A 22757-nucleotide genomic window follows, 5' to 3' on the forward strand; every position below is an offset into this window, starting at 1 on the left:
GGTTGGTGCTGGCAGGATGTCTCTGCGTTTTTCAGCTCCCCGAGGTGAATATGACAGAAAGTGTTTAAACTAATAAAAAAAAAAATGTCAAATTTTAATCCATCTTACCAATGGAACAAGGGTCCAAAATTAAAATTAAAAAAAAACCGTAACCCTCGTTTCAAGCTTGTAAAAAGGATCTTTTTTCAGAAGAAAGGAGAGTTGAATCAAAGAACTTTTTCATAGCCAAACCTGATACGTGATGTTGTGTCTTATAATTGCTGTATGATTCTTTTTATCCTTCATACTTTTTGCTTTTTTGATACATCGAGTATGTCATATCATCATCTACATATCGATTTTAATATACTCAATGAAGTAGAACTCATTCATAATGAGTCGGAGATCTTAGCACATAAAATTAAAGGGAATTATTATCTCTAAAATATCCTGAAAGGGAATCGAACCAAGGACTTTTTTCATAACAGGCCGCTGTAGATGCAATTTTGCCGCTCCATGTCGAGTTCTAAAATATAAAATGTCCTCGAATCCCCAAGATAAATTAGCAACACAATATAAAAAACGACTCTTTTCTTTTTACAGATAGGCTCAGCCAAGTCCAGCCGCGTGAGGACAAATTTTAAACTCAGAGTTGGTGATGTGGGTATCAAACCCATTGGACGGTATACGCCCTACAGTCAAGTTCGAATCCCTCCCACGGCCAATTTTAAGTCAGGCGAAGGAGAGCGTTACTATCGACATGCCAAGGTGAGATTTGATGCCAAAAAGTATTTGTTGAAATTTTGATCATACCATTCAGATTTGGTTTGTTAATCCAAACCGAGTTTTAACTTAAGGCTCCGTTATTTATGACATGAACATACGAGAAAAACGCCATTGGTTCTCTCTGAAATCTGGTTACATCTAGCCATATTGTTCAAATCAATGAACAACTATCCCCTTTTTTAAAGAGAGACACATTATAGATCCCAAAAATATATACATACCTTTTTCCGTCTTGTCCATTGAAGTCATTAATTCAGTCCGCTAAACGTCCATCATCAATAATGTAAAGGGAGCCTGCCTCGACGGCAGGAGTGAATTATTCATCACTACAAATGGTTCTTCACCTCCTTCTAGGGTGCCCGAATTACCAAGGCCTCTCATTTTGACCATGAATATCAACTCGGCCACAAGATTACCTTCATATGTGTGGCCAGAGGAAAGCCCAGGCCCAAGATCACTTGGTTCAAGGACGGAGCAGAGCTCTATTACCACAACTTCCTTCACGTGAGTCCAACGCATTCCATTCATAGTCTTGTTCCGATCTTGTTCCACCCTCCTTGTTCCAACAACGACCAACTTATCAGGGCTTACAATCAAGGTGTGCAGCGAAAAAGTTGGCAAACCGGGGGACATTCTCCAGTTGGATTTAATACCCCGTGAACATGCAAGTTAATTTACCGGGGAAGAAAGGCTCCTGGCCGAGTTTTGGCGAGTCATGCCAGCTAACTCGAGCTACAGTGTAGATTATGTTGATGTTTAACGTAAACCAAAGAACCATAGGACAAAAATGCATTCAAGCGACGTCTAGTCGAGATCGTTCGAAAACAAATCCGAAAAATTTCCTCTACAGGGTTGATCCGTGTCCTTGTTCCACTTTCTCGACCTGACGGAATGGAACATGTTTATTTTTCTACGTGAGTGGTTTCACCAAGAGGACGTGTCACGTTTCACTTTTACAACCCAACGCCACAGACAGAAATATATTTCCCAGTCGGTGTTTTTGTTTAAAAATATTACTTCTATCCCCTCCCTTCCTTTTGCTTCAAAAGCTACTTTTTCATTGTCAGAGAGGCTTTGAAAGGAAATGGAAGCAGACGTAGAAGTGGCAAGGTGCATGAGTTGTTTCGCTATTTGAGGTGGAAGAGAGAGGAATTGCAGCTTTTCTCACCCTCTGGTTGCCATTTCCAAGTCGACTTGATTAATGAACAACCTCGCTGGAACTTGATCCCATTGGATAAAGCGACGACCAACCTATTCCAACCCCATTTTTTCGAAAGAGACTGAGTACTTCCAGAATGCTTACATTCACTGCAATATATCCCGAAAGTCTTGACAAGCAATCTATTATTTTCGTTCATATAAATATCCTATTCACCTCGGTCCAAAACATCTGCTCTACACATTGTAATTTCTTTCTTTATGGCCCAAGTACTCAATATCCTTGGATCAACTTGAAAGCTCCATTGCAAGAAGTAATAGGGATATTTGCAAGACAACCAAAGAAAGAAACCAATTAAAATAGCTTTAACGTCCAACCAGAGTAAGCCGTTATTGGCTAGGCCTTGGTTCTCTTTTTGGACCCACCTCAAAATAATGGCCCTGTGGTCACCCGGTGATGAAGGCCAGATCTTTGGGGCATAGGAAGCAACCTTGGATCTTGCTTTGAGCTTCAAAAATGAGCCTCACGCTGAGCTTTTGAATCCTCTTGGGATGTTCCATGGGGAATTGATGCCCTCAAGTCATATCCACTGAAATAAGTTGTCTTCCCTCGACCTCACACAACGACAAATAGGGATGCCAACACCAGTGCAGCTAGTACATTTTGGGCATTACATCGACTTGTTCCGAAGCACAGATATGATTACACATGAGTAATTGATGCTCATGACTCAATGTCTTGTCATGGACCGCCAACCACAAATCAGAAAATACAGCTGTAAGGCTCGCTTAAGAGGAAAGAAAGGCCGTGCCAGTGGCCATGTTTTTTGGATGTATTTGCTTCTCTCCCTGGACGTTTCAAGCTCGATTAAGCACGATTATGTTCCTCCATGTACAAGAAGCCGGATACAAGCAATGTGCCCCAAAGAATCCATTTCCGGTAGAACACCAATCTGGTGTCTTGTTCGCCCAGCCTTTGGAGCAAAGAAGGTCAGAATTTCGTTGCTGTTTTGGGATTTCTTAGTATTCCAAACCGACTCACAGAAAGTTTTGGTGATTGCAAATTTGCCTCATAAATGAACTAACACGGAGATGGAACAGCTTGCCAGCAAAGAAGTTCGGATGGTTGATAACTTTGGAACATTCTCTTACCATGATCCAATGGAAATAGTTTCCCCTAAAGATTTTCCCCTCAATTCCCCTCATTTATTTTTGCACCTCCAAGGTAAAGTCAGAGAAAATGAAGTCACTGCAAAAAAAAGATAATTTTACTCTACAATGTGCATTGTAAAAAAATCATGATCGAATGGATGGTCAGGCACAAAACAATAGATTGGAGGCTAATATTTTAGACCGATCGAGTATATTTTGATGGACTCTCTGCAAATCGTCTATTTTGACTATTTTGTCAGACAAAGGGTGGTCAGTTGAATCCGAGAAATTATAATGGAAGCTGTGCATAACCGAGAGATCAAAGACGTGTGGATATTTACAGTGTAATTCCCACTTCTTTCAGGTCTCTCCAATCCTTGAATATAAAGCCTCTCCTTCCTTCCTTTCTTCTTTCCTTCTTCTCTCACTTCCCTTCTTTCCCTTCTTTCTCGTTGTTCCATTCTAGATGCTCAGCCACTTTTTCCTCCATTTGAAAATCTCATTTGGCAGTGCGACATTTCAAGACTCAAAGGAGCTTTTTAGGGTCTCTCCTTGGGTCTGATGGACTCCTTAATGTCGATTGAAATCGATTTGTCTCTGCCACAAGGGTTCAAATTTAGATTGAACTTTCAAATTAGGCGCTAATGCATATGTTTTAGGGACTAATTTGGGGTGAAGAGTACGGCCTTCAAAGTGGGAACTGATTATCAAGTTCCATGGTTTAAGGGGTCCAAGGATGCATTATCGGGCTGTGGTTGTGGGTTTACGTTTGCGAATTAAACCAACAAATGAAGCTTTTAAATGAGCAAACTTTAATGAATAGCTTCCGGCATGGAAATGGCCACAAAGGACTAATGCTGCCGTGAAAGCACCCGATTCACGCAATTCCAAGAAAAAGGATCCCGTTTTCCTTTTCCCTTTTCAGTTCTATAGTGACAATGAAGGTACTTTCCTTGCTTCATTCCAGATTACAGAGTATCAATTTGGCAAAGGACGAATCAAATCCAAAATGGAAATTGACCCTGCCACTCAGGTGAGATCGATTTTAAGAGGTTTTGCGAGAACATTTGCGAGTTTAGCGCCTAACAAATTTTGCTAAGCGTGCCTCTTGAAAAACATAATTGTTACACTTTAGATTTCTTTTCAACGTTGTTTATTAAATGTCGATTAGTTTATGGCCTTGTATTTCGACTAAATGAAAGATTTGTAACACGCGTTAGTTTTTAGATTCATAACATCTGCTTTGATAAAGAATAAGAGTCCCTATCCGAAACAAAGCTCATGTTTAATTTTAAATTCTCATACTAGAAGCTATTGAGAAGCTAAAATCAAACATATGTACCCAAACCAAAGACTAAGATGATGTGCTAGAGGTTGCTTTTGATTGCTCCCTTTTTCTGGCTCGCTATTTTTTTTTTGCAACATTATCAAAAAGTGTTCTTTTTTTGGCTGCTTTCAGGGAGATGCAGGGATTTATGAATGCCATGCAAATAACAAATGGTCCGTGGATATGAGGAGTTTTCGCACAGATTACAGCATTTTGCTAGATTAGCAAGCCTTTTAAAAGAAAAACAACTTTAGACAGATAAGGATATATAAGATTTGAAATATATGTATTCAAACAAACAAATCATGCTATACATCTAACCACCAAAGACAAGTCCTTGTACCAGTAGCCGTTATTCACGTACATCCAGCCTTCTGGGATCAAGTAAGGACAAGCATATTGCGAATTGTTATGAATGAACCCAATCTTAGCGCCAACTGCGTTGCCAATCAACCAGCCAGAACCGTTCAAGAAATAGAGGTATTTTCCGTGGCTCGAGCTGTAGTAGTATGGTTTGCCCTCGAAGTTACTGTAATATTTATAGGACCCCATGGAATCTGAAACCAGAAATGTAACTTAAAATGATGGCCATGTACGTTATGACACACACTACATAACCAGATAAATCGTTACCGGCTTGAATATGTTGTGCTTCGTGCAACGAGGATATCAAAATTTGCCTACAGGCACAAGATGCTTGAACATCAAATTCTAGGTCATGTTCTAATGGGGGTGGAAACGCCAGTGGATCCAGACGAGAGTCCTCGAATTCCTGAAAATTTTAGTCATAGATTGCGCGAGTTCTCGAACATAGAAAAATGTGGTTGAAGACGAAGGAAACGAATTCTTACCCATTTCAAGTCAATTTCGTTGTTAAAAGATGAACATTGTCCCAAATTGACAATAGATAAGATGATAATCAGGACGAAACAGTTGAATCTGTCCATGATGATGAAGAGTCAGAGACTGAAGAGGACCGGAGATTATGAGTCCAAAGTTGAACAAGATTCTTGTTTCCCCCCAAAACACACAGTAGCGTGGACACTTAGGGTCTGTTTATTAAAAGACATGGGGAACATGTTCAAACATTGGCTTTCATCTCTGAATAAAACACATGGGACGGGACGCATATGACACGTAGAAAGGGTCCTGAAGTCCTCCTCTGCTTCATGAACCCTCAATTGATACATTCAATTTCCTCTAACGAGCAGCTTGTATGGTTTGACAAGCATCCTCCACATCTCCTAGCATGTCACTGTCAATTTGACAATCTGTGGAGTTCATCATTGAAGATATGGCAGGAAAGATCTAAAATAGCAACATAAAAAGTTCAGATCTTACTGGCCGTGGGCGGATACGGAGTTTGAACTGAATGAATTATCTTGCAGACAACGCAACCTCTTCTCTTTGGGCCGTCCTGGATGATCCATCGTCTTTAGCTGCTTTTTGTAGATCCAGATGAATTTCAGTTTTGACGGTTTCCTCCATTCCTCCACATATGGTTGCCACTCCAAAGCTTTGAGTTGGTTTGTTCAATGTCTCTGGGCAAACTTTTGAGCGATTATCCCCTCCTCTTTGAAGCTCCCGCAAGTGATTGTGGGCTTGGGTCAGATTTTTCTTTCCCAATGGTTTGGGCCACATGGCATTTCGAAACTATAATAATATAAGTTTATCTTAAAGAAAACTGTACTGTAGGTGTGAGGGTCACTTTAGAAAATATAGACTGTAGAAGGTTTGAAGTATACTTCATTATTGTAATACCAAACTTCCTTCAGGTTGACAAGCCCCAACAAATCCTGGAGGAATCACTCCAGAAACTGAACGCATTTGGACTTAACGAAAAGCCGAGAGTAAATCTTTTGTAAACTCGCATGAATCACTTTGTGAAATCAGGGTTTCGTTTTTGGTAACATGTTCATTTGTGTTTTGACAACTGACCCTTTGTCCCAACTGTTTTCGGTTGCCAACATAAGTCTTGCATCAAAATGTAAAGAAATTTAACTACATACTTGGGAATTCATTGCCACATAAATGAAGGGATTGGCGCATATGGAGCTTTTGCAGAACAGGACTGGAAATGCACTGGTGTATGGAGTCACTGAACCTCCCAGTAATTGGTAGATGCTCATCAGGGCGTATGGCGTCCAACAGAATAGGAAAGAAAAGATCATGACCATGACCATGAGGTTGACCTTGTTTTCCCTCTTCTGGGCTGATTTTTTTACCGCCAAAGACTGAAGTTGAGAGGCATTCTGACAAGCAAATCAACAAACATTATTAGAACCACAGCACTTCAAAGGTAAGAATATTGTTACCTTTCTCATTGTCTTCATGACAGAAAACGATGTGAATAGAAGCAAAGCCAATGGCAGAAGAAAGCCGAATGAAATCAAATACCAATTGTACGATTGGTTCTCGAGTGTTTCCCAAGATGGCGCACAACTAGAATGACATATGGTCCTAGGTTGCGTGAAAGACAATCACTTCAAGCCTCACCTTATTCCGGAAGACTCTGGAGCATAGAACGCCCAACCAAAAAGCGGTGGTAATGCCATTGCTGAGGACAACCCCCATACCACGCCCAATATGACCAGAATCGATCCTATGCCTTGAACATTGAAACGACCAAATTGGGACACCAAGATCCATCTTTGAGTTGATAATGCAGCCAAAGTATAAATCGAGGCCATCCCTGCATTGGAAAAAAACATACAAAAGCTGAAAAATGAGGCTGAAATGGCATGCCAACTTTCCCCTGAACAAGTTGACCCAAATACATCAAGAAAAACGAAGACAACCTTAGTACCAAAGTGCATTGTGATATACGACCTGACACAATTCGAAGTTTCTTCTCAATGGTCTCACTTTAAAAGAAAGTAACGAAACGGCATGTTTTCCCCGCTTATCTTGCCTTGACGTCACATGTCCAATCCAATCGTCTTGAAACTTAAAACCAACTCAAGTGTCATACCAACAAGTGTGAGAATGAATCCCGTGATGGAACAAAGGCTGCTTCCCATTTTCCAGCCTTTGAGAACGGTGGCGGTGAAGTCCACTGGGACTCCAAATGCGGAGATTACAAACTCTGCCATGATCAAGTTCATGAGCACCAAATTGAACGGCGTTTGGAGCTGCAAAGAAAGGATTTATTGATTTGAAGCTGCGATATGTTTGGATATGTGTTTCAAACTTTCTTGCGTTATTGAAGTTTAGAAACTAATTTGGTTAGATAAACAACATATCTTCAATTTGAAATGCGTCATGGTGCACGTATTTTGCGTGTTTTTTAATGTGTTGTTACAACCAAAAGAGCACATTTCGAATTTCTTTCAGAAGTTCTCGACTTTTGCAAGAGTTCAAGAAACAGTTCTTCGAAACTTGGGGATGGTACTGAGTGTTCGACTCATTGATATTGAGCTGTTAAAATAAGTATCATGAAAGTAGAACAAACGAATGTACTCATGAGTAACCGAATTTTGACGCCTTTTGGCAACCCTGGGATTTCATCTACAGTACTCATCTTTTGAATGAACTAATCGAATATACACTCATAATCATGGTTCCTGAAGAATCTTTTTTTGGCATGATTTGTGATTTTGAATGCATTTTTTTCTTATGCTTATCTAATTAAAACTAGCCTAAATTTGGTAATTCTCATACCATGCCAATGAAAAAATATGTCTATCATTTTCTGATAATTATAGCGTCTTTGAGAATCTAGTTTCTGTAGTGATGTATTCTTTTCAGTCATAAATCACTTGAGTTCAATTTTACTAACCTGTTTGTTGCACAAAAACACAAGGATAATGGCGCCATTGGCTATCAATCCAACCACCCCAAGGATAAAAAGATAAATAGCCGCACAAATGAAGAGCCAATCGGGCAAATCCGGAGCATAAGCATAATCCCAATCGTGATTGTTCACAGAGTGGACTTGCAACTTCGTCAAAGAGTCCATGTTGACATCAGTTCTAGCATGTTCAGGTCTCTTCAACTTGGGGATCCCAATCGACACGAGTTTCTTCCAAAACTGACCAGAAATCAAATCTAAAATCTGGTTTATATACATGCTTATGGAGTTCACGTTCAGATTACTTTTATTGACTATCGGAAATTTGTTTGCTCAAAGATGAGGAGAGGAGAAATTCGGAAGAGAAATTGGTAGGGATGCCATGCTTCAAATTAGACAAGCCAAATGTATCGCACGTATTTGAACCCAAGGTAAGCAACTTTCTTTGCACGTGCAAATTCATCTTTTTTTTCATGCAGCCCCTAATTTTGGTAAATATTTAACCGAGCAACCATGACAAGACGAGCTTCTGGAAAAGATAAGCCAAAAAAAACAACTCGAACGAGAGCTAGAAAAAGGACCTAATTTCTCCCAAAAAAAGATACTCTTCGATTGTAAAGTCGATAGTCATTCTTGAGGGTACGAGACTGTACGTACACTCTCAGTGACGATGGTTCACGTGTCTGAGCAACCTGTGGAGTCATCCAAATGCGTGTTCTAATTCCGATTCACACTCCAACACCTGTTGTTGCTTAACATTACTTTTGGATTTGGACACGAAAAATCTCTCGCACCACCAACGGAAGCACATTTTGATCGTTGTGTTTTAGCTCGTAAACGAGATGACTGCGCTAAAACAATTGGATCGCAGTGATGGTTATTGACAGGTAAAGTGTTTGAAATACCATCACACTTTGTTGATTTTTTAACCCTGTTTATGTTTTATGATAAAAATAACTGAGAATAGCTTTTTGTTGAATCTGTTTGACCTTTGATTCTCAGGGTTTGTAACCGTTACAAGGGAGTGAAATTCCCTGTAAGTCATGGTGCGTCATAATTTATTACATGTTTGGCCATGTAAAGTGTTTGAATTAGCCGATCTATATATAAAACATGCACAAAAGTATATTGGTAGACAAGCAAAGTAGAGTGAGCCATCATTGTCATTTTCACAACACATTTCTACCCTATGGTTAAAAGAAGTCTTTACATTTCTTGCCAACCCTAGCCTCGACCGTGGTTGCTTAGGCGCACTTTTTTCCGCTTTGTGCTTGCTCGTTTTTAAAGATATCTTGGTCCTTTTCCGTTCATACTTAAAATCGAAAAAATTCATGTAAGCCCTTGAATATGACAAGGACACATGATAGAATGAGTAGTTTTGAAGTGGTGCGAAAGTGCCAATAGTTTGCACCTACACTCCAGTCATCAACCGATAATAGTGAGGGACCTACTAATCATGGACTTCTAGAGATGTGGACTGTGAACGAAAGCAAAAATTTCTTATCTCCTAAATTGTCCACTGTAATCCAAATAACTACTTGAAACGACCACATAATTTTGTTTTGGCCAAATTTGAGCCCAATGAGATGCTTAGGGAACTTTGGAGATGTGTTCAAAGTTACGTAGATCACGCTGGAAAAAATTTGAATTGTCGGCCTGCTCATGTTGTGCTACATAAGCTTTTGACAACATAGCTTTGAAACAAACAACTTTATAGTAATATAATGAAAAAAAAGACCTGCCTTGAATTGAAAAGAACTAGGTTTCTTACTTTATTACTTTCATTCGAAATGTGGCTTAGAGCTGCCATGACCAAGAACAGGCCGATATGGCGGGAAGCTCCCTCACAGTCCATTTCTCTACAAGTTCGTGTCCAAGCTCAAAACCTCCAACACCACGGCCAATACATTTGGTTCACCCTCTCGAATTGAAAAGTTCGTGGCTTATGTCAGAAGTTGCTGAAAAAGGACGTTCACTTCGGTCCAATATCATTCAATACCCATTTCATTGTGCCAATTGTTTTGTAAAGGATAACAGTACGCGTAGTAACTGTTGTTCTCAATTTATTTCAGTGTAATAATTGATTGCTGTTTTTATCTACTCAGCGGTTTTTTCTCGAGTGCAAACTAAAGTTATTCAGAAGGACTCGCGAGTCTGGACTCGTAGCAATACGTGTGAACGTCTTTGCTTTGCTTTCTTTAGAAATGGGCCTAAATCTATATTGAGTTGGCCATATATGGTGCAAGCCCTTAAAAGGTGATTGCATTGGGCTTAATCTTGTTTTGCAGAATCAAAATAGGTTTTTGGATGTGCTCGAATCGAGCACAGAACTCGAGCCCTGTACCACATAAGCCTTTTGTAGGACTCAAGTGTGGCAAAAAGTTAAAATATCAAAGAAAGAGTTCCGACTTGTACCGGAATAACCTGGAAATGTTATTCATATTTATGAATTTTCTGTCCTCTAGTTTTTGTCTATTATGTTCGACTTACACCTTACATCAAAAAACATCAACAGGAAACTCCTGCTCGCTGAATCCACATGAAACGTTCCAAAAACACTGTTGAGATCATCAAAATCATATCAATGCAAAAAGTTATAAAATGTATCCTATTACCGTGAGTTGAAATTGAAAATATGTGAAGAAGTTTGAAATTTGCATTGCCCAATTTTCAGGTTTATCTCGGCCAGTCCTGCAAACGATGCCCTCAAGATTGAAAAAAACATGGCATCGTAAAACAGGCAAAGATTGCCACACTTTCCAGAAAAAAAAGTTGTATGACATTGACCAGAAAATGTAGATCCATGGAAAATTAGTCGCTCAAAAATAAAGAAGAGCATGTCACGGGAATTTTTTTTTCATCGTTGGCGAAAAGTTAAGTTTTTTGTCACTTTCTTGTAATCGAGGAGCATTCTGCAAAAATCATTTGTGTCTTGTAATGAAAAATCACCAGGCTTAAGTTCAGCTTTAAAACGAAGAATCCACCATAGGTTATGCTCATGGGGTCTGTTTAATACGGAGCAAGAATAGCTTGACCAATCGTCGTCCTGAAAGAGAAACAAACTAATTTGGAAGGCAATATTCAACTGATCAACATAATAAGCATTTGAGCCAAAGATGGGCATCATCAAGGGATCTTCTAGCTCTAGGCAAGAATGTGTGAGGCCACACAACGAAATTGCGATTGAATTAGTTCCTAACAAATCAAGCCTTAGATGACCCCTTTTACACCCATGAATGAATTTTGTGGCACGGTGGTTATATTTTCTGGTTAAGTGTTTGCTCAAATGTCAAGACATCTACATATGTTGTTCTTTGTCAAAGAGACAAAAGAAACAACTTTTGTAAAATTATTAATTAAAATTATTAAAATTATAATTTGTTCCATGGATTTGGATAAAATTGTAGTTGGAAACGCAAATAAGATTACTCCCAACATATATTGATAACGTTTTTAAAAGCACTATCTCTTTGTAGGTTTTAAGTGGATTAATATGCTAATCTGAGCTAAAATACGAGATGATATTTTACAAAAGTTGTTCCTTTTGTTTCAATAGCAACGAAAATTGTTACAAGAAGTCTTGGCATTTGCACAAAAACTTTATCAGTATTGTGGGTTCCACTGTGGTGGCCATAATAATATAGGCTTCCTTTTGAGTCAAAATTAGTATAACACGTTATGTCAACAACATCCAGGGCCTCTAGACTTGATTCAGCGATGCCATCCCAACTCGAAGTAAAGCAACTTGTAAAGTAAAGGAAATTCAAGGGAAATTCATGTAAAACAAGAGTTTTGCACGAATTTCATGTTTCATTTCTTCCTATATTTCCGTACTACCGTACATTTGATTTGACCTGTTGTTTACTTTTGTGTAAGGTGATTAGAGTGCGTTAGTAAAGCCTATTACCAAAGGACTTTTTTTCATAAAAGATTCGTTGTAGAGTGCCAGGCGATTCGACTTTTTCCTTCATTCAATGATTGGTATTTATTTCTAAGAAAAGGACATACAGATTGAACCGTTTATCCTGTTTCCAATAAATTCATTTGGTTTACCATTATCGATGGACGATTTGTGGAGTCGAAACGGAATTGACCTGAACAACAATTGATTGGTCGTGACGACTTCAGAGATGCGCAACAAAAGTCAAGGGAATTGTACTTGTGCTCTCAAAGTCGAGGACAAAGAAATCATCTCCGTCTCCTTCAATGGCAGCAGCAGACAATTGCCATTTCCTCGTTAACCACCCAGTCAATCATCAGACCTTAAAGTCGTTTCTATTTGGCGGCTGTTCTCCTTTAGTACCGCTAAATGAAAATGAAACCTGCCCCGGTGTTTCTTTATCTATCTTGTGAAATGTCACAGCACTCTTACACTTATGTACAGGTGTTCAAATCTCAGATGAGACGAGATCTCGAGATACAGGGGGATTTCATTTCTTGGCATTTTGAACCATTGTTACAGACACCTTATGGTTTGGTGTCTTTGACAATTAATTCTGCAGGGTGACGCCCCGTAATCTCCGTTTGGCAAGGACATATTCCAACTCTTGCAATTTGGAACAAGACATGGGGAGATTAACTTATGTATTCATGAAAAAGCTTCAAATTTATGACTGAATTTAGAAAATAACTTATGTATGTTAGATGGTCGTGAGTCGGTGGAGGACTAGTTGTTTATTGAAATGAGGTTTAGGTATACTATTTATACCATTTTTAAATTTTATGAAATGCGGTATTAATGTCGAGCTATCAATAACTCGAAGTCGCACTTTCAACACCAAAATGTTTGTTTCAATTCTTAAAAGCATTTGAATAGTCTTATTCCTCTTTATATATAGGCTTGCGCAATTGTAGTTTGAATCTGATTAAAAAACGTAAGCAAAAAAACAACATAATTATCAAATCAATGCAAATTTGAGAAAGTCATTACTATGCTAAATCAGAAGCTATTTCCATTTGAAGACATAGCAATTCCTTTCTAGAAGTGTTACATTTTGGTCATTTAAAGTGTATGAAGATTTACAAGAAAGTGCCAGCACGTCCCAAGAATGCCTCGATCCCTTCTGTCAGGGGCAAAGGGTTAAGGTTGAACTTTATCTGCGTGAGCAAAGTCTATTTCTTTGCATTTTGCAATTACTCCTTGAACAAAAATGCATGCAAGGATGCATAGTACATCAAGTTCCAGTACACAATTTCTACCATTTCCTTTTCGTCAATTCCAGGGCAATCATATTTTCCAACTAATCTATCAACAAGAGATAGAGACAATGAAGATTATGATCAAGTCTTGTCTTGAATTGGTAGCAATTCTTGGTTGCCCTCCAAAGCACCACCTAATTTCCTCCCATCCATAACTTTTTCCGTTCTCGCTCTGTTGATGTTGATCTACTGTAGCTCCAAACATCTCCAATTGTACATTGGAGATGTTTGAATGCCAAGTGATTAGGGCTTCGTTTCTCTCACCCTTACGGATGTTATTCCGCCACCCACAAGGACTTTCCTCACGGTTTTATTTGTATTGCACAAATCCTGACGTCACTCTTCCTCATCCGGGCTTTGAACCCTAGATCACAAATGATCCCAAGGCAAAATGCACAAGGAGAGCACCGTTCGGAAAATTAAGCAAACTCACTAACTCGCTTGGCTTTAGCAATGGATGTTGAAGGAAATGACGAGATGGTTGGATGAGACTTGGTTGGCGGTGGCTTGGAGTTTCAAGTGCCGTTCTGAGTGAGTGCTCGTGTGAGCCTGAGGAATGTTTTCATCGCCAGTATCAGAGTCGGCGACTTCTTCCACTTTGGTGACTTCTTCGAGTCTTAGTCGTCGATTGTCTATTTCCAACATGAGGTGCTCACGAGCGTTACTGGTCGTGCTTGAACTTGCTCTTGTCTGTGATTGCTCCTATGGACAATCTTTATGGGAACTTATCTTAGGGCAACCCCTTTCTAGAACCTCTACAATCTCAACCACAACCACCACTACATCAACAACCACAACCACAAAGGCTCCAACAACTTCCAGAGGGTCCAGGGTTATAATTGATCCATCATATCTGCTGGGATGTCTGGAACCAGGTAAGGTTGAATTTTGAGGTTTTAGGCATGAATGGATACTAACTTTGGAGTTTTGTTTGTTATAGGCACTTTTCCAGTGGTTGGAGATTGCTCCCGTTTTGTGGTTTGCCACACTGGAGCCTTGGGTCTTCGAGGTCAACGTTATAAGTGTCCCAGTGACTTCTTTTACAATGGCAGAAGGTAGGATTACTAAAAGTTAGATTGATAGTGTAAATACACTTTTGACAGGTTCTCAACTTGGCCAATGTTTACTAAATCCTTTTAAAAGTAAGAGGCATCATTCGTAAGGTTTTTAATCATTTTGTTAAAAAAATCATAAAATGTAAACAATAACAAAACTCTCCAAGACATAATTCTTCAACAGGTTAACATTTCTATTTTCTGTGACTTCAAGTGTTCTTTCTCAAAGTTAGCGGTTGTATGCTCAGAGAACTGCAGATACTGCCCATTACTGAACGCAGAGTGCATGAAGCTATAAGACTTTCAAGTTTTTAGTGAGCCACTGGCCATATCAAACAAGTGATAAGTTCTCATCAATATTACTTCAATAACGAACAAGAAAACCTCTTTTGACCTGGGTGCAGAATATTTGCAGCTGCAACCTTTGGCCCGCAAAGAAGGAAAAATGGGCAATGGCAATCACCCTCTTTTCGTGAACTTTTTACAAATGAGACTGAAAGTGAGTTGATATGATCTAAACCTCTTTGACATGTCTGCTATTTCATGCTATCGGGGTTTGAACAGAAGAAGGAGACAAAGCCAGATCTTTTTTTTCATATGGGAGAGCAAACGACAGGCTTTTTCTGGGTTGTTTTTACCAAAAAAAGGAACGTTTTGAAAGATTCTTTAATTACAATAATAGCGATGAAGATCTACTCTCCTACCCCTATCGGCCAAGCGTCAATAAAATAAAGTTTCCAGGAGGGTTTTCTTGTTCCTCTTGATTTCTGGAAAGTTAGAAAATTGGCCGTCTGTGATAGAGAACATTTGTAGTGCTTGGAAAAAATATTCTGATGATTGAGGGGTCCCTACACCTGGACGAATTTTAAACAACCACAGGCATAATTTGAAATACTAATTCATGATTTCGAAGAAATCCTAACAATACCCTCTTAAAAGTCACAAAGGGGCGCAACAATGGGATATAAGGACACGTTAACTAAACTGAATTAGTTTTTCGTCTTGAACTGCTGGGAATTCCATTCCCAGTAGCGGCAAAGAAGTCCGCAAAAAAAGATTAAACTTTGACACAGTCACGAACACAATAGAGACCAACAACATCTATTTTCGTCGTCGTTTGGGTTTCGCTGGGGGAGCAAACTTTGGGCAAGAAAGGACGTATTTTGGGTCGACATAGTCTTGTGATAGTATTATACATAAACACTGTAATCTTGCTGATTTATGTCAGTGCAAATTTTAAGTAATTATTTTAAACAGTGCATTAATTTTTACTTTTCTTGCGATAATTTCTTTTTCACGCTGATAAAACTTTCTTTTAGCTTTTAACGCAGTTCACATATTTTCGATTTGTCAGTCATAATCATATCGTAATGTACGTATCCATGCTCTCTAAACACTGAACATATGTAATGAATTAGCACACGGTTATTACTGATTAATAACCCAGGTTTCACAAATTTGATCAACCACTTTAGAATTCGTGTATTTTTCTTGCAAAACGTGTGATTCGTCCCATCTTAGGGAAAACACTTGCCCTTTGTCCAGTGAGTACATTTGATAACTGGGACACACAGGTGTTTTGACCTGATCACTGACAGAGCAACAACGCACGAGAGGAAGGAAATTGCCTGAATTAAGCCTTAATTTAAAACGCAAATCCAAATCCATATCTTTTAAACTTTATTAAGATAGATGTATTGTTTGAAAATCAGCCGCAAGGGTAATTAATATTAGATATCGCATTCTTATGTTATTTTAGTATTACCAATACTGAAAAACTAAAACCATAAAATATAGACATAACATAAAGTAATTTTAAAGATAATACAATATTTTCATCTCATTTCTATGTTTTATAAACATTTTATGAAAATTGTATATTTGAAGACATGTTTACCTTCATAGTTTTACGTTACTTAAAACCATCATAAATCAATAAGTTCCAATCTCTTGTTTCAGCCGTGCTTTATCCCAACCACGTGTCTTAGATTTCCTCTCGAACGTTTACTCAAATCGGTTCAGATCCTTACTTCAGTCGCCTAATCGATGTCTCCCCAGGGACGAGGTCGAATGCCCTTGGAGCAGCCCTGAGAGTCAACCATCCAGCCTAACTTCCAGCCAATCCCAAGAGTTATCTACTAAAGGCCCTGACTTAGGTGGAGAATTGCCTCAGGAAAGGTCATCGACCACTGAAGGGATAAGTCGGACCACTTCCACAACCACAGCCACCACAACAAAACCCAAGGAGACAACAACCATTCAACCAGCTTCCACAACCACTACAATGTCCATGAAGTCTTCGACTAACAATTATTTTTCATTTTTGAGTCTATTACCGTAAGCGATGGAAAATTGCATCAAAAACTGCTACCCGTGAATATTTAAAATAGTCAAGCAAGAAAAGGTCTGGTGTTGTTTGTCGATAAGATAGATTTGTCTTTTCCTATTAGTCTAAATAGAGTGCATCGACAATGAAAGGTTTATTAAAAACAATGGATTTTGCAACGCAACAAATGTGACAGTTCGGTAAAATTTTGCTTGCAAACGACAAAAGGTTGACTTGGCCTGCATCTCAATCTGTGCATTAAAACAATCTAAAGGCTCAAATAATGCAATCTGATAGTAGTGCATTTTACTCTATTATCTTCAATTTCGAGATGTGCGAAGAGAAGTGAGCCAAAGATGACTTTACGTTGAAAAAGTTTGCTCATAACTTGCAAATTCAGTCGACCTTCAGTGCTAGTTCTGAGGGTTCTTTGGTAACTTTTCGCGAGTGATTCTTCATTCATTTTCAAATATCTGATATATTAACATCCAATGAAAAAAAAAAAAACGGGAGGACGAGGTCAACCGTTACAAAGAATTGGTTTAGATCAGACAGCAAGAGGCTATAAATCGAGGGGCACGGTTTACTAGTGAAGCCTTTTTCAATTGTGACGCACAAGAATAGATCTGCAAAACCAAAAAATACACAGACAAAATGGACAACATACTCATTAAAACTCACGTTTTTGCGTTGAATAGAGCCTCTCCTCTTAGTAACCCTACTTGCGTATCTCTTCACCAATTATACCTTGCAGATGAACCTTGTTCAGTTTGAAATGGGATCTTAAATTCTTGATCGCTTTTTGGCCAACAATTCCCGACCAGCATTGCGTTCAGGGATGCCTTAAAGCGGCCAATTCAAACTTCTTATCATTCAGTAGATGAAATATTTCATCAAACGTGTCAAGTTGCTGAAAACTCAGTCCACAGCATAAACTTGAGAACTAGTAAAAAAAGCTTTAAAAACAGGCGATCCATCTATAGGATGAAGACAGACCAAATCCTGTGAATTTAGGAAACGGTTTATGATCGGATAACAAGATTCAGGCATAAATAGAATTAGCTTTCAAATCTTCAAATCAATTTGCTGGTTGTATTTCTCAACAAGATAAACAACGTGATTTAAGTGTTCGGAAAACGGTTGTAGCGTCGTTGACTAACCCAGAGGCTCAAATGTCAAATATCGAAGAGAAGATGTGTTTTACTTAGGGTTTTTAAAAATGCTCTCTCTCTCTCCCTCATCAAGGACACTTAAGTAAGGAAACGTCACATTTTTGTGATCACCAAACCTTTCCCGTTAAGTTAGGCCTAACCTTTTGGTGCTGAAATTTTTGAATGTCAATTAGTGGCATAACTATTGAACAAAATATGTGACTAATATCATTTTTGTAACCATTATACCATTAAGTATACTTAAAATGACTTCAAACAAGTCCTGAAATACAACAATTGAAAAGTGCAAATTAGGTCTTCTTTATGAAGAAAGAATTTGCTCTAAACACAATCAGTCAATATTTCTTTTTTTTGCTAATAATACTATTTGAAGAAAATTGTTTCAGAAACATCTTGACCAAATTTCAAGTAATTTGGTGAACTTTTTATGAAACTATGGTTCTCACTCTAGGAATGACCCTCAATCCAAAAGTAAGGCATACTCTAGCTCTGAGCTACATATTGTTCTTTAAACTCATTTGGATGCTTCATAATCATGGAATAATATACCTTAAGAGATAGGACGCCTGTTTTACTCGACTATTTTGGATACTTTAACCAAAAGTGGACAAGAGTTCATAGGAAATGCAAAATCCAACAGTACATGAATGGAGTTGTATATCAAAGAGATCATTATTTAAATAAACATGCTTTAATGTACTATGCAGCATGGATTCGCTTGTTTTTTTATTATTGATTCTAGAGTTACTATCTTAATTCAACGCAATGATCTAACTTGGCGGTCAGGAGAAAGCCGTGTCGTTTCCTCTCTTTAGAGTTCCTGCCCTATCCTATGAGAGATGTTTAAATGTGGCAAAAAGTAGCTACGAAGTAACAGAGTTTCTTTTTTCTAACATCAGACGACGCAACCTATGGACGTTTTCTCTCGAACCAATCTCGAAAAATATCTCACGCTAAGATTTCCATGTCTCTCTAAACCTCATAATTCAAGACCTTTGAATCGAAGACAAATTTTACGCCCACCAAAGCAATCGTTTGGTTTGGTCTGAAAACACCTTATAAAAAAAAGTGTAAAGAATAATCGTAAATGGAAGCACTTTTTGAAGTCAGGGATTAAAGAAGATATCACTTTGTTTGATATTTATGTATGTTAAGGTGTAGTTCAGAAGTACATAATACACCTTCCAACGCAATTTCAATATTCGCATCAATCCTGTTTACGTACCATTCATTTTGTTTTGTGGGCACATTATACAAAATTTGAAGAAGATTGAATGCATGGGCACTTATTTACATGGATTCAAAGCCGCCAAATACGCGTTTTAATCTCCTTACATCAATGCAAGAGCGCAAAAAAGGATAGTCTTCCTTCCTGAGCAAACAGCATGCCAGTGAAAATTGGGTTTGTCAGGCTAGGCCGATATTGGAGACATATTTCTTGAGAGAAACGTAATTTTGACAGAACTTCTTTTTCATAAAAATAAAGAAGTCATTTCATTACCAAAGGTGCAGAAAACTAGCGCGACATACACGCCAATTGCAACGGCCGCAGATACTTTCGGTAACATGGAGTTTGAGAGAACGTCCAAGCCCTCGAGGATAATATGCTACCCGCAAATATTCGTGAGGAATATAAAGGCATTGATTCAGTGTCATCTTTTCAGTCAGACTTGGACAAGCCTCTGATCAAACTGCCCGATCAACCCTATATGCAAGGGCCAGCACTATAAAAATCCTTTTCGTTTTCCTCTGCTTCCTCCCATTGGGGACAAACAAACGTAGAAGTATGAGAATTCGATCTAAGATGCCCGACTTCAACAAAGTATTTGTATGCTGAACAACGAATTGCAACTTTATTCTAATACCATAAATACACCACCAACTCTTTAGAGAGACCTTTCAAATCCTACAAGATTAAAATCACAAACACATTGACATCCAAATAAAAATAATCAGAGTGCAATATATTGCATACTTGTAAAAGATGATGAGGAAAGTCGCTGGCATGCTACATCAACTTGTGCTTAAAAAGCTAGAGTTAATCTAGCAACAGTGATGTTCTTAAAGTTAGTCACCAAGAGAGTAAGAAACTGTGCTTTTCCTAGTACTGTTTCGTTCAATTGTAGGTGTATTTTCAATCATGCAGTCAACAATTTCTTGTTCAACTGTTTACCCATAGCGGATTTGAAAAGTCTACTCGTACCAGAAGAGTTGGTGGCTAACTCATTGTACCACGGTACATGAGCCATAAACTGTTTATTTCATAATCGCTTGATAAAGCCTGGCTTCTTAGAGCGTATTCTAGCTTCAACGTTTGTTTGTTCGTACTTAGAAAAAGCAGAGGGCGCCATCTTCGTTCAACTTAAAGTACTATTCGTTGATGGATCAGATGCTATATGAATATAAAGCTAGTCAAAAGCTGTAAATCTAATGATTGCCCCCAAGAGTGCGAAACTTGCACAGCAGTTGCAGAATAATGTCAGAAAGGGGAGATGAAATTGAAAGAAAATGGAATAAAATGCAATCCTGACATTTTTTACATTGTGAGCAGCCTTTCATATAACCTGGTTCTGTCCATTTTATGTGTTCTTTTTGCTCTTCACTGCTTCTTTCTTTTTTGGGCTGAATTGAACGTGTCAAATCTTTTATTGATTCAGAAATTTAGAACAACTCTCATGGTGTCGATATTTTAGGTATTAGATAAGCTTTTTCATTCAACATGAATGTTATGCCTTCTTGTAGATCGATACTTTTTCTACATCAAAAGCTTTGATTATAACACGCATATAGGATAGCATCTTCTATGTACGAATACGTATGGCTTTTAGCTTCCCTCCTGATTCATTAGTTTACTGATTCATCTGCTGAAAATTTCTTACTTTAGTGCATCTTAATATGTCCATTCAAGAAAGGCTGCTTTCAATTGGCGAACTTCAGCCACAAACTAATTGGTCGAAACATTTTGGCTCCGTCGGAAATTGGCACGAGAGGCCTGATCCAACAAGCACATTTTGGTCGGCTCAATCAGAGTAAGTTCTCCGGAACATTTCTGTTCGGAATGAAGAGTCCTCTTGTTTGTGGCCTCTGAAGCCTTCGAATCAACAAAGATCTTAAGAGCCAATATTTGTTCTTTAAATTAAGAGGTCAACCAGTCATCGAGGACTTGAGGTCATCGCTCGGACGATATCTGTGTATCCAATACACAACTTCCAAACGATGGCCCTGGGTCGTTCCAATATCATCGTTACTGACAGGACAGAAGTCTTCACAGTTATTGACCTCGACTGAGTGAGTAAGGCGCCGAGTGCCTTACTTTCTCTCTCTTTTTCTTAATCACCGCACCAACCAACCGAGGCCTCCTCCAAGCATCGCATTATTCAAGGCATCCTCATCCTTACTTCCATCACGCCCCTGTTCCCCGCCCCCTTCTCTTGTCTGCCTTCGCTCCCTTGCCTCCTCGCTTGGCTTTAGCCTTCCCAATTGAATGGCCTCCTTCTTCCTCCTCCTCTTCCTCTTCCTCTTTCGCTTGACGCTCCCTCACGCACTTGGATCTTGGTGGTGCTCCATGGGATCTCGTCTCTTGAGCTCTGTTCCTTTTGGTACTGGTGGTGCACTGCTTTTGAGATACATAGAGAGTATGCTTGCGCAGCGAGATTTTCTGAACAGTAGTTGGACCGAAAGAAGCCTCATCATTGTCTTTTATGAGGGTGACTAAATGAGGATGAAATCTCTTGCGTTGGTCTTGGGCTGATGGTCTATTCACCATTTATGTGCACTTTCTTACCACTACTCGGAGTGGCATCTCCAAAAGATCAAGATAAGGTATATATTTAAGGTTACTTATATTCACTATCTGATCTGCCAATGAATCAGAGTTAGGGGATCTGGTTAGCCCTTGTATATAGATTGCTCTTGTATTTTAGTCAGAAACTGGTCCAAGACTGGCTGAAAATATGCTCCATATATACGCTCTACGACTATTTCTTGAAGCAAATTCAACAATGAAGTAGTCTAGTTGGTTTAAGTCTGAGCAAATGTTGCATTTTTTCACACCTTTTCCGGAATTGCTGATGAAATAGTTCTAACGAAAATTTTATCAGATATTTTCTTAAAAATGTGTCGAGATTGAAGGGCACGTGGAATGAAGCTTTTTATTCATAAGCAAAGATTTTTTGAAATGAACAGTTTCGTATAACTTTATGGGGAACATGCTTCAAAGTCATTTCCATTCTGACCTTAAAACGACTAAACCTTGTTTCGAATAAGATGAGTTTGGTCCGACATGGGTCTTCATTTTTAGACAAACTCACAAAACAGACTTTTTCATGGTAAAACATATCACAACTGTAGGAGTATTGAGAGACTGAAATGAGATTAAAATTGATTTTCAATCCGCTTTCCAACCAAGATGAATTACAAATGATTTCTTCTCTATGCAAAAAGAAAAGTACGTGTAAGAGCAATGTAAATTGATACTTTAAAGACATAAAAGCCCTTGATATGCAAAATAGTTGATTGTGAGTAAACCAGGATAGTAAAATGCTGAGTAGAGCGGAAATTAGCGGAAATCTGATTCACTGAGGCTGAGTTTGCCCAATCCTAGGAAAGAGAACCTCTAATCCTCGGGCAATTCAACATACACTTATCATACGCAAAAGATGCCTTCAACCGTGCAAATAATCTCAAAACATCTGGCAAACAGTCTAAATAATTGAACCAGCGCCCGGTCACCCTGTGTTGACTTGGTGAATGGTTTTCATCGCTTGTGAAGGTCTCCAAAGATGTATGGCCAACTTGAAGAAGCTAGCAATGG

At 38.7% G+C, this 22757-nt stretch overlaps 4 protein-coding genes across 7 annotated transcripts; 2 read left to right on the forward strand and 2 right to left on the reverse strand.

The window, feature by feature from the left end:
* Window positions 1-3: 3 nt before the first annotated feature.
* LOC131882441 (uncharacterized) lies at window positions 4-4705 on the forward strand (the record flags this gene model as incomplete). Its single annotated transcript, XM_059229587.1, is given in 5 exon segments — window positions 4-44; window positions 583-747; window positions 1120-1269; window positions 4043-4108; window positions 4535-4705. Coding segments are annotated over 5 exon segments (515 nt in total), but the record flags the coding sequence as incomplete, so codon positions are not given.
* LOC131882442 (uncharacterized) lies at window positions 4672-5410 on the reverse strand. The gene is made up of 3 exons (XM_059229588.1): window positions 5254-5410; window positions 5036-5174; window positions 4672-4959 (listed from the first exon to the last, which is right to left on the reverse strand). Exons 1-3 carry the CDS (start codon window positions 5347-5349, stop codon window positions 4706-4708), a joined length of 489 nt encoding a protein of 162 aa, XP_059085571.1. The 5' UTR covers window positions 5350-5410; the 3' UTR covers window positions 4672-4705.
* Window positions 5411-5442: 32 nt separating this feature from the next.
* LOC131882434 (green-sensitive opsin-1-like) lies at window positions 5443-13963 on the reverse strand. Of its 4 annotated transcripts, none has more exons than XM_059229578.1 (8): window positions 13829-13963; window positions 11142-11238; window positions 7374-7533; window positions 6899-7094; window positions 6718-6844; window positions 6412-6654; window positions 5801-6055; window positions 5443-5710 (listed from the first exon to the last, which is right to left on the reverse strand). In XM_059229578.1, exons 2-8 carry the CDS (start codon window positions 11190-11192, stop codon window positions 5603-5605), a joined length of 1140 nt encoding a protein of 379 aa, XP_059085561.1. In that variant the 5' UTR covers window positions 11193-11238; window positions 13829-13963; the 3' UTR covers window positions 5443-5602. The 4 variants fall into 4 exon arrangements, with proteins under 4 accessions (XP_059085561.1, XP_059085562.1, XP_059085560.1 ...); XM_059229579.1 differs by lacking the exon at window positions 13829-13963 and adding an exon at window positions 13656-13792; XM_059229577.1 differs by lacking the exons at window positions 11142-11238; window positions 13829-13963 and adding an exon at window positions 8181-8890 and having other exon boundaries at window positions 5443-5673; window positions 5744-6055.
* Window positions 13464-17483, forward strand: LOC131882439 (uncharacterized). Its single transcript, XM_059229583.1, has 4 exons — window positions 13464-13492; window positions 13882-14266; window positions 14332-14446; window positions 16406-17483. The coding sequence occupies exons 2-4, from the start codon at window positions 13948-13950 to the stop codon at window positions 16785-16787; spliced, it is 816 nt and encodes a 271-aa protein (XP_059085566.1). The 5' UTR covers window positions 13464-13492; window positions 13882-13947; the 3' UTR covers window positions 16788-17483.
* Window positions 17484-22757: the final 5274 nt, after the last annotated feature.

Source organism: Tigriopus californicus, chromosome 6, assembly GCF_007210705.1.
Source record: "Tigriopus californicus strain San Diego chromosome 6, Tcal_SD_v2.1, whole genome shotgun sequence".
In the NCBI taxonomy this organism is placed as follows: Eukaryota; Metazoa; Arthropoda; class Copepoda; order Harpacticoida; family Harpacticidae; genus Tigriopus; species Tigriopus californicus.

Excerpts from the sequence above, each read along its gene's own strand:
- LOC131882442 (XM_059229588.1), bottom strand. The coding sequence starts at position 5,349 with ATGGACAGATTCAACTGTTTCGTCCTGATTATCATCTTATCTATTGTC. Across the intron at positions 5,175-5,253 it reads ACGAAATTGACTTGAAATGG|GAATTCGAGGACTCTCGTCT; the intron begins GTAAGAATTCGT and ends TAAAATTTTCAG. Across the intron at positions 4,960-5,035 it reads AGCACAACATATTCAAGCCG|ATTCCATGGGGTCCTATAAA; the intron begins GTAACGATTTAT and ends TTCTGGTTTCAG.
- LOC131882434 (XM_059229576.1), bottom strand. The coding sequence starts at position 8,471 with ATGTATATAAACCAGATTTTAGATTTGATTTCTGGTCAGTTTTGGAAG. Across the intron at positions 7,534-8,180 it reads TGTTTTTGTGCAACAAACAG|CTCCAAACGCCGTTCAATTT; the intron begins GTTAGTAAAATT and ends CTTTCTTTGCAG. Across the intron at positions 7,095-7,373 it reads ATTCATTCTCACACTTGTTG|GGATGGCCTCGATTTATACT; the intron begins GTATGACACTTG and ends TTTCCAATGCAG.
- LOC131882439 (XM_059229583.1), top strand. The coding sequence starts at position 13,948 with ATGTTTTCATCGCCAGTATCAGAGTCGGCGACTTCTTCCACTTTGGTG. Across the intron at positions 14,267-14,331 it reads GCTGGGATGTCTGGAACCAG|GCACTTTTCCAGTGGTTGGA; the intron begins GTAAGGTTGAAT and ends TGTTTGTTATAG. Across the intron at positions 14,447-16,405 it reads TTCTTTTACAATGGCAGAAG|CCGTGCTTTATCCCAACCAC; the intron begins GTAGGATTACTA and ends CTCTTGTTTCAG.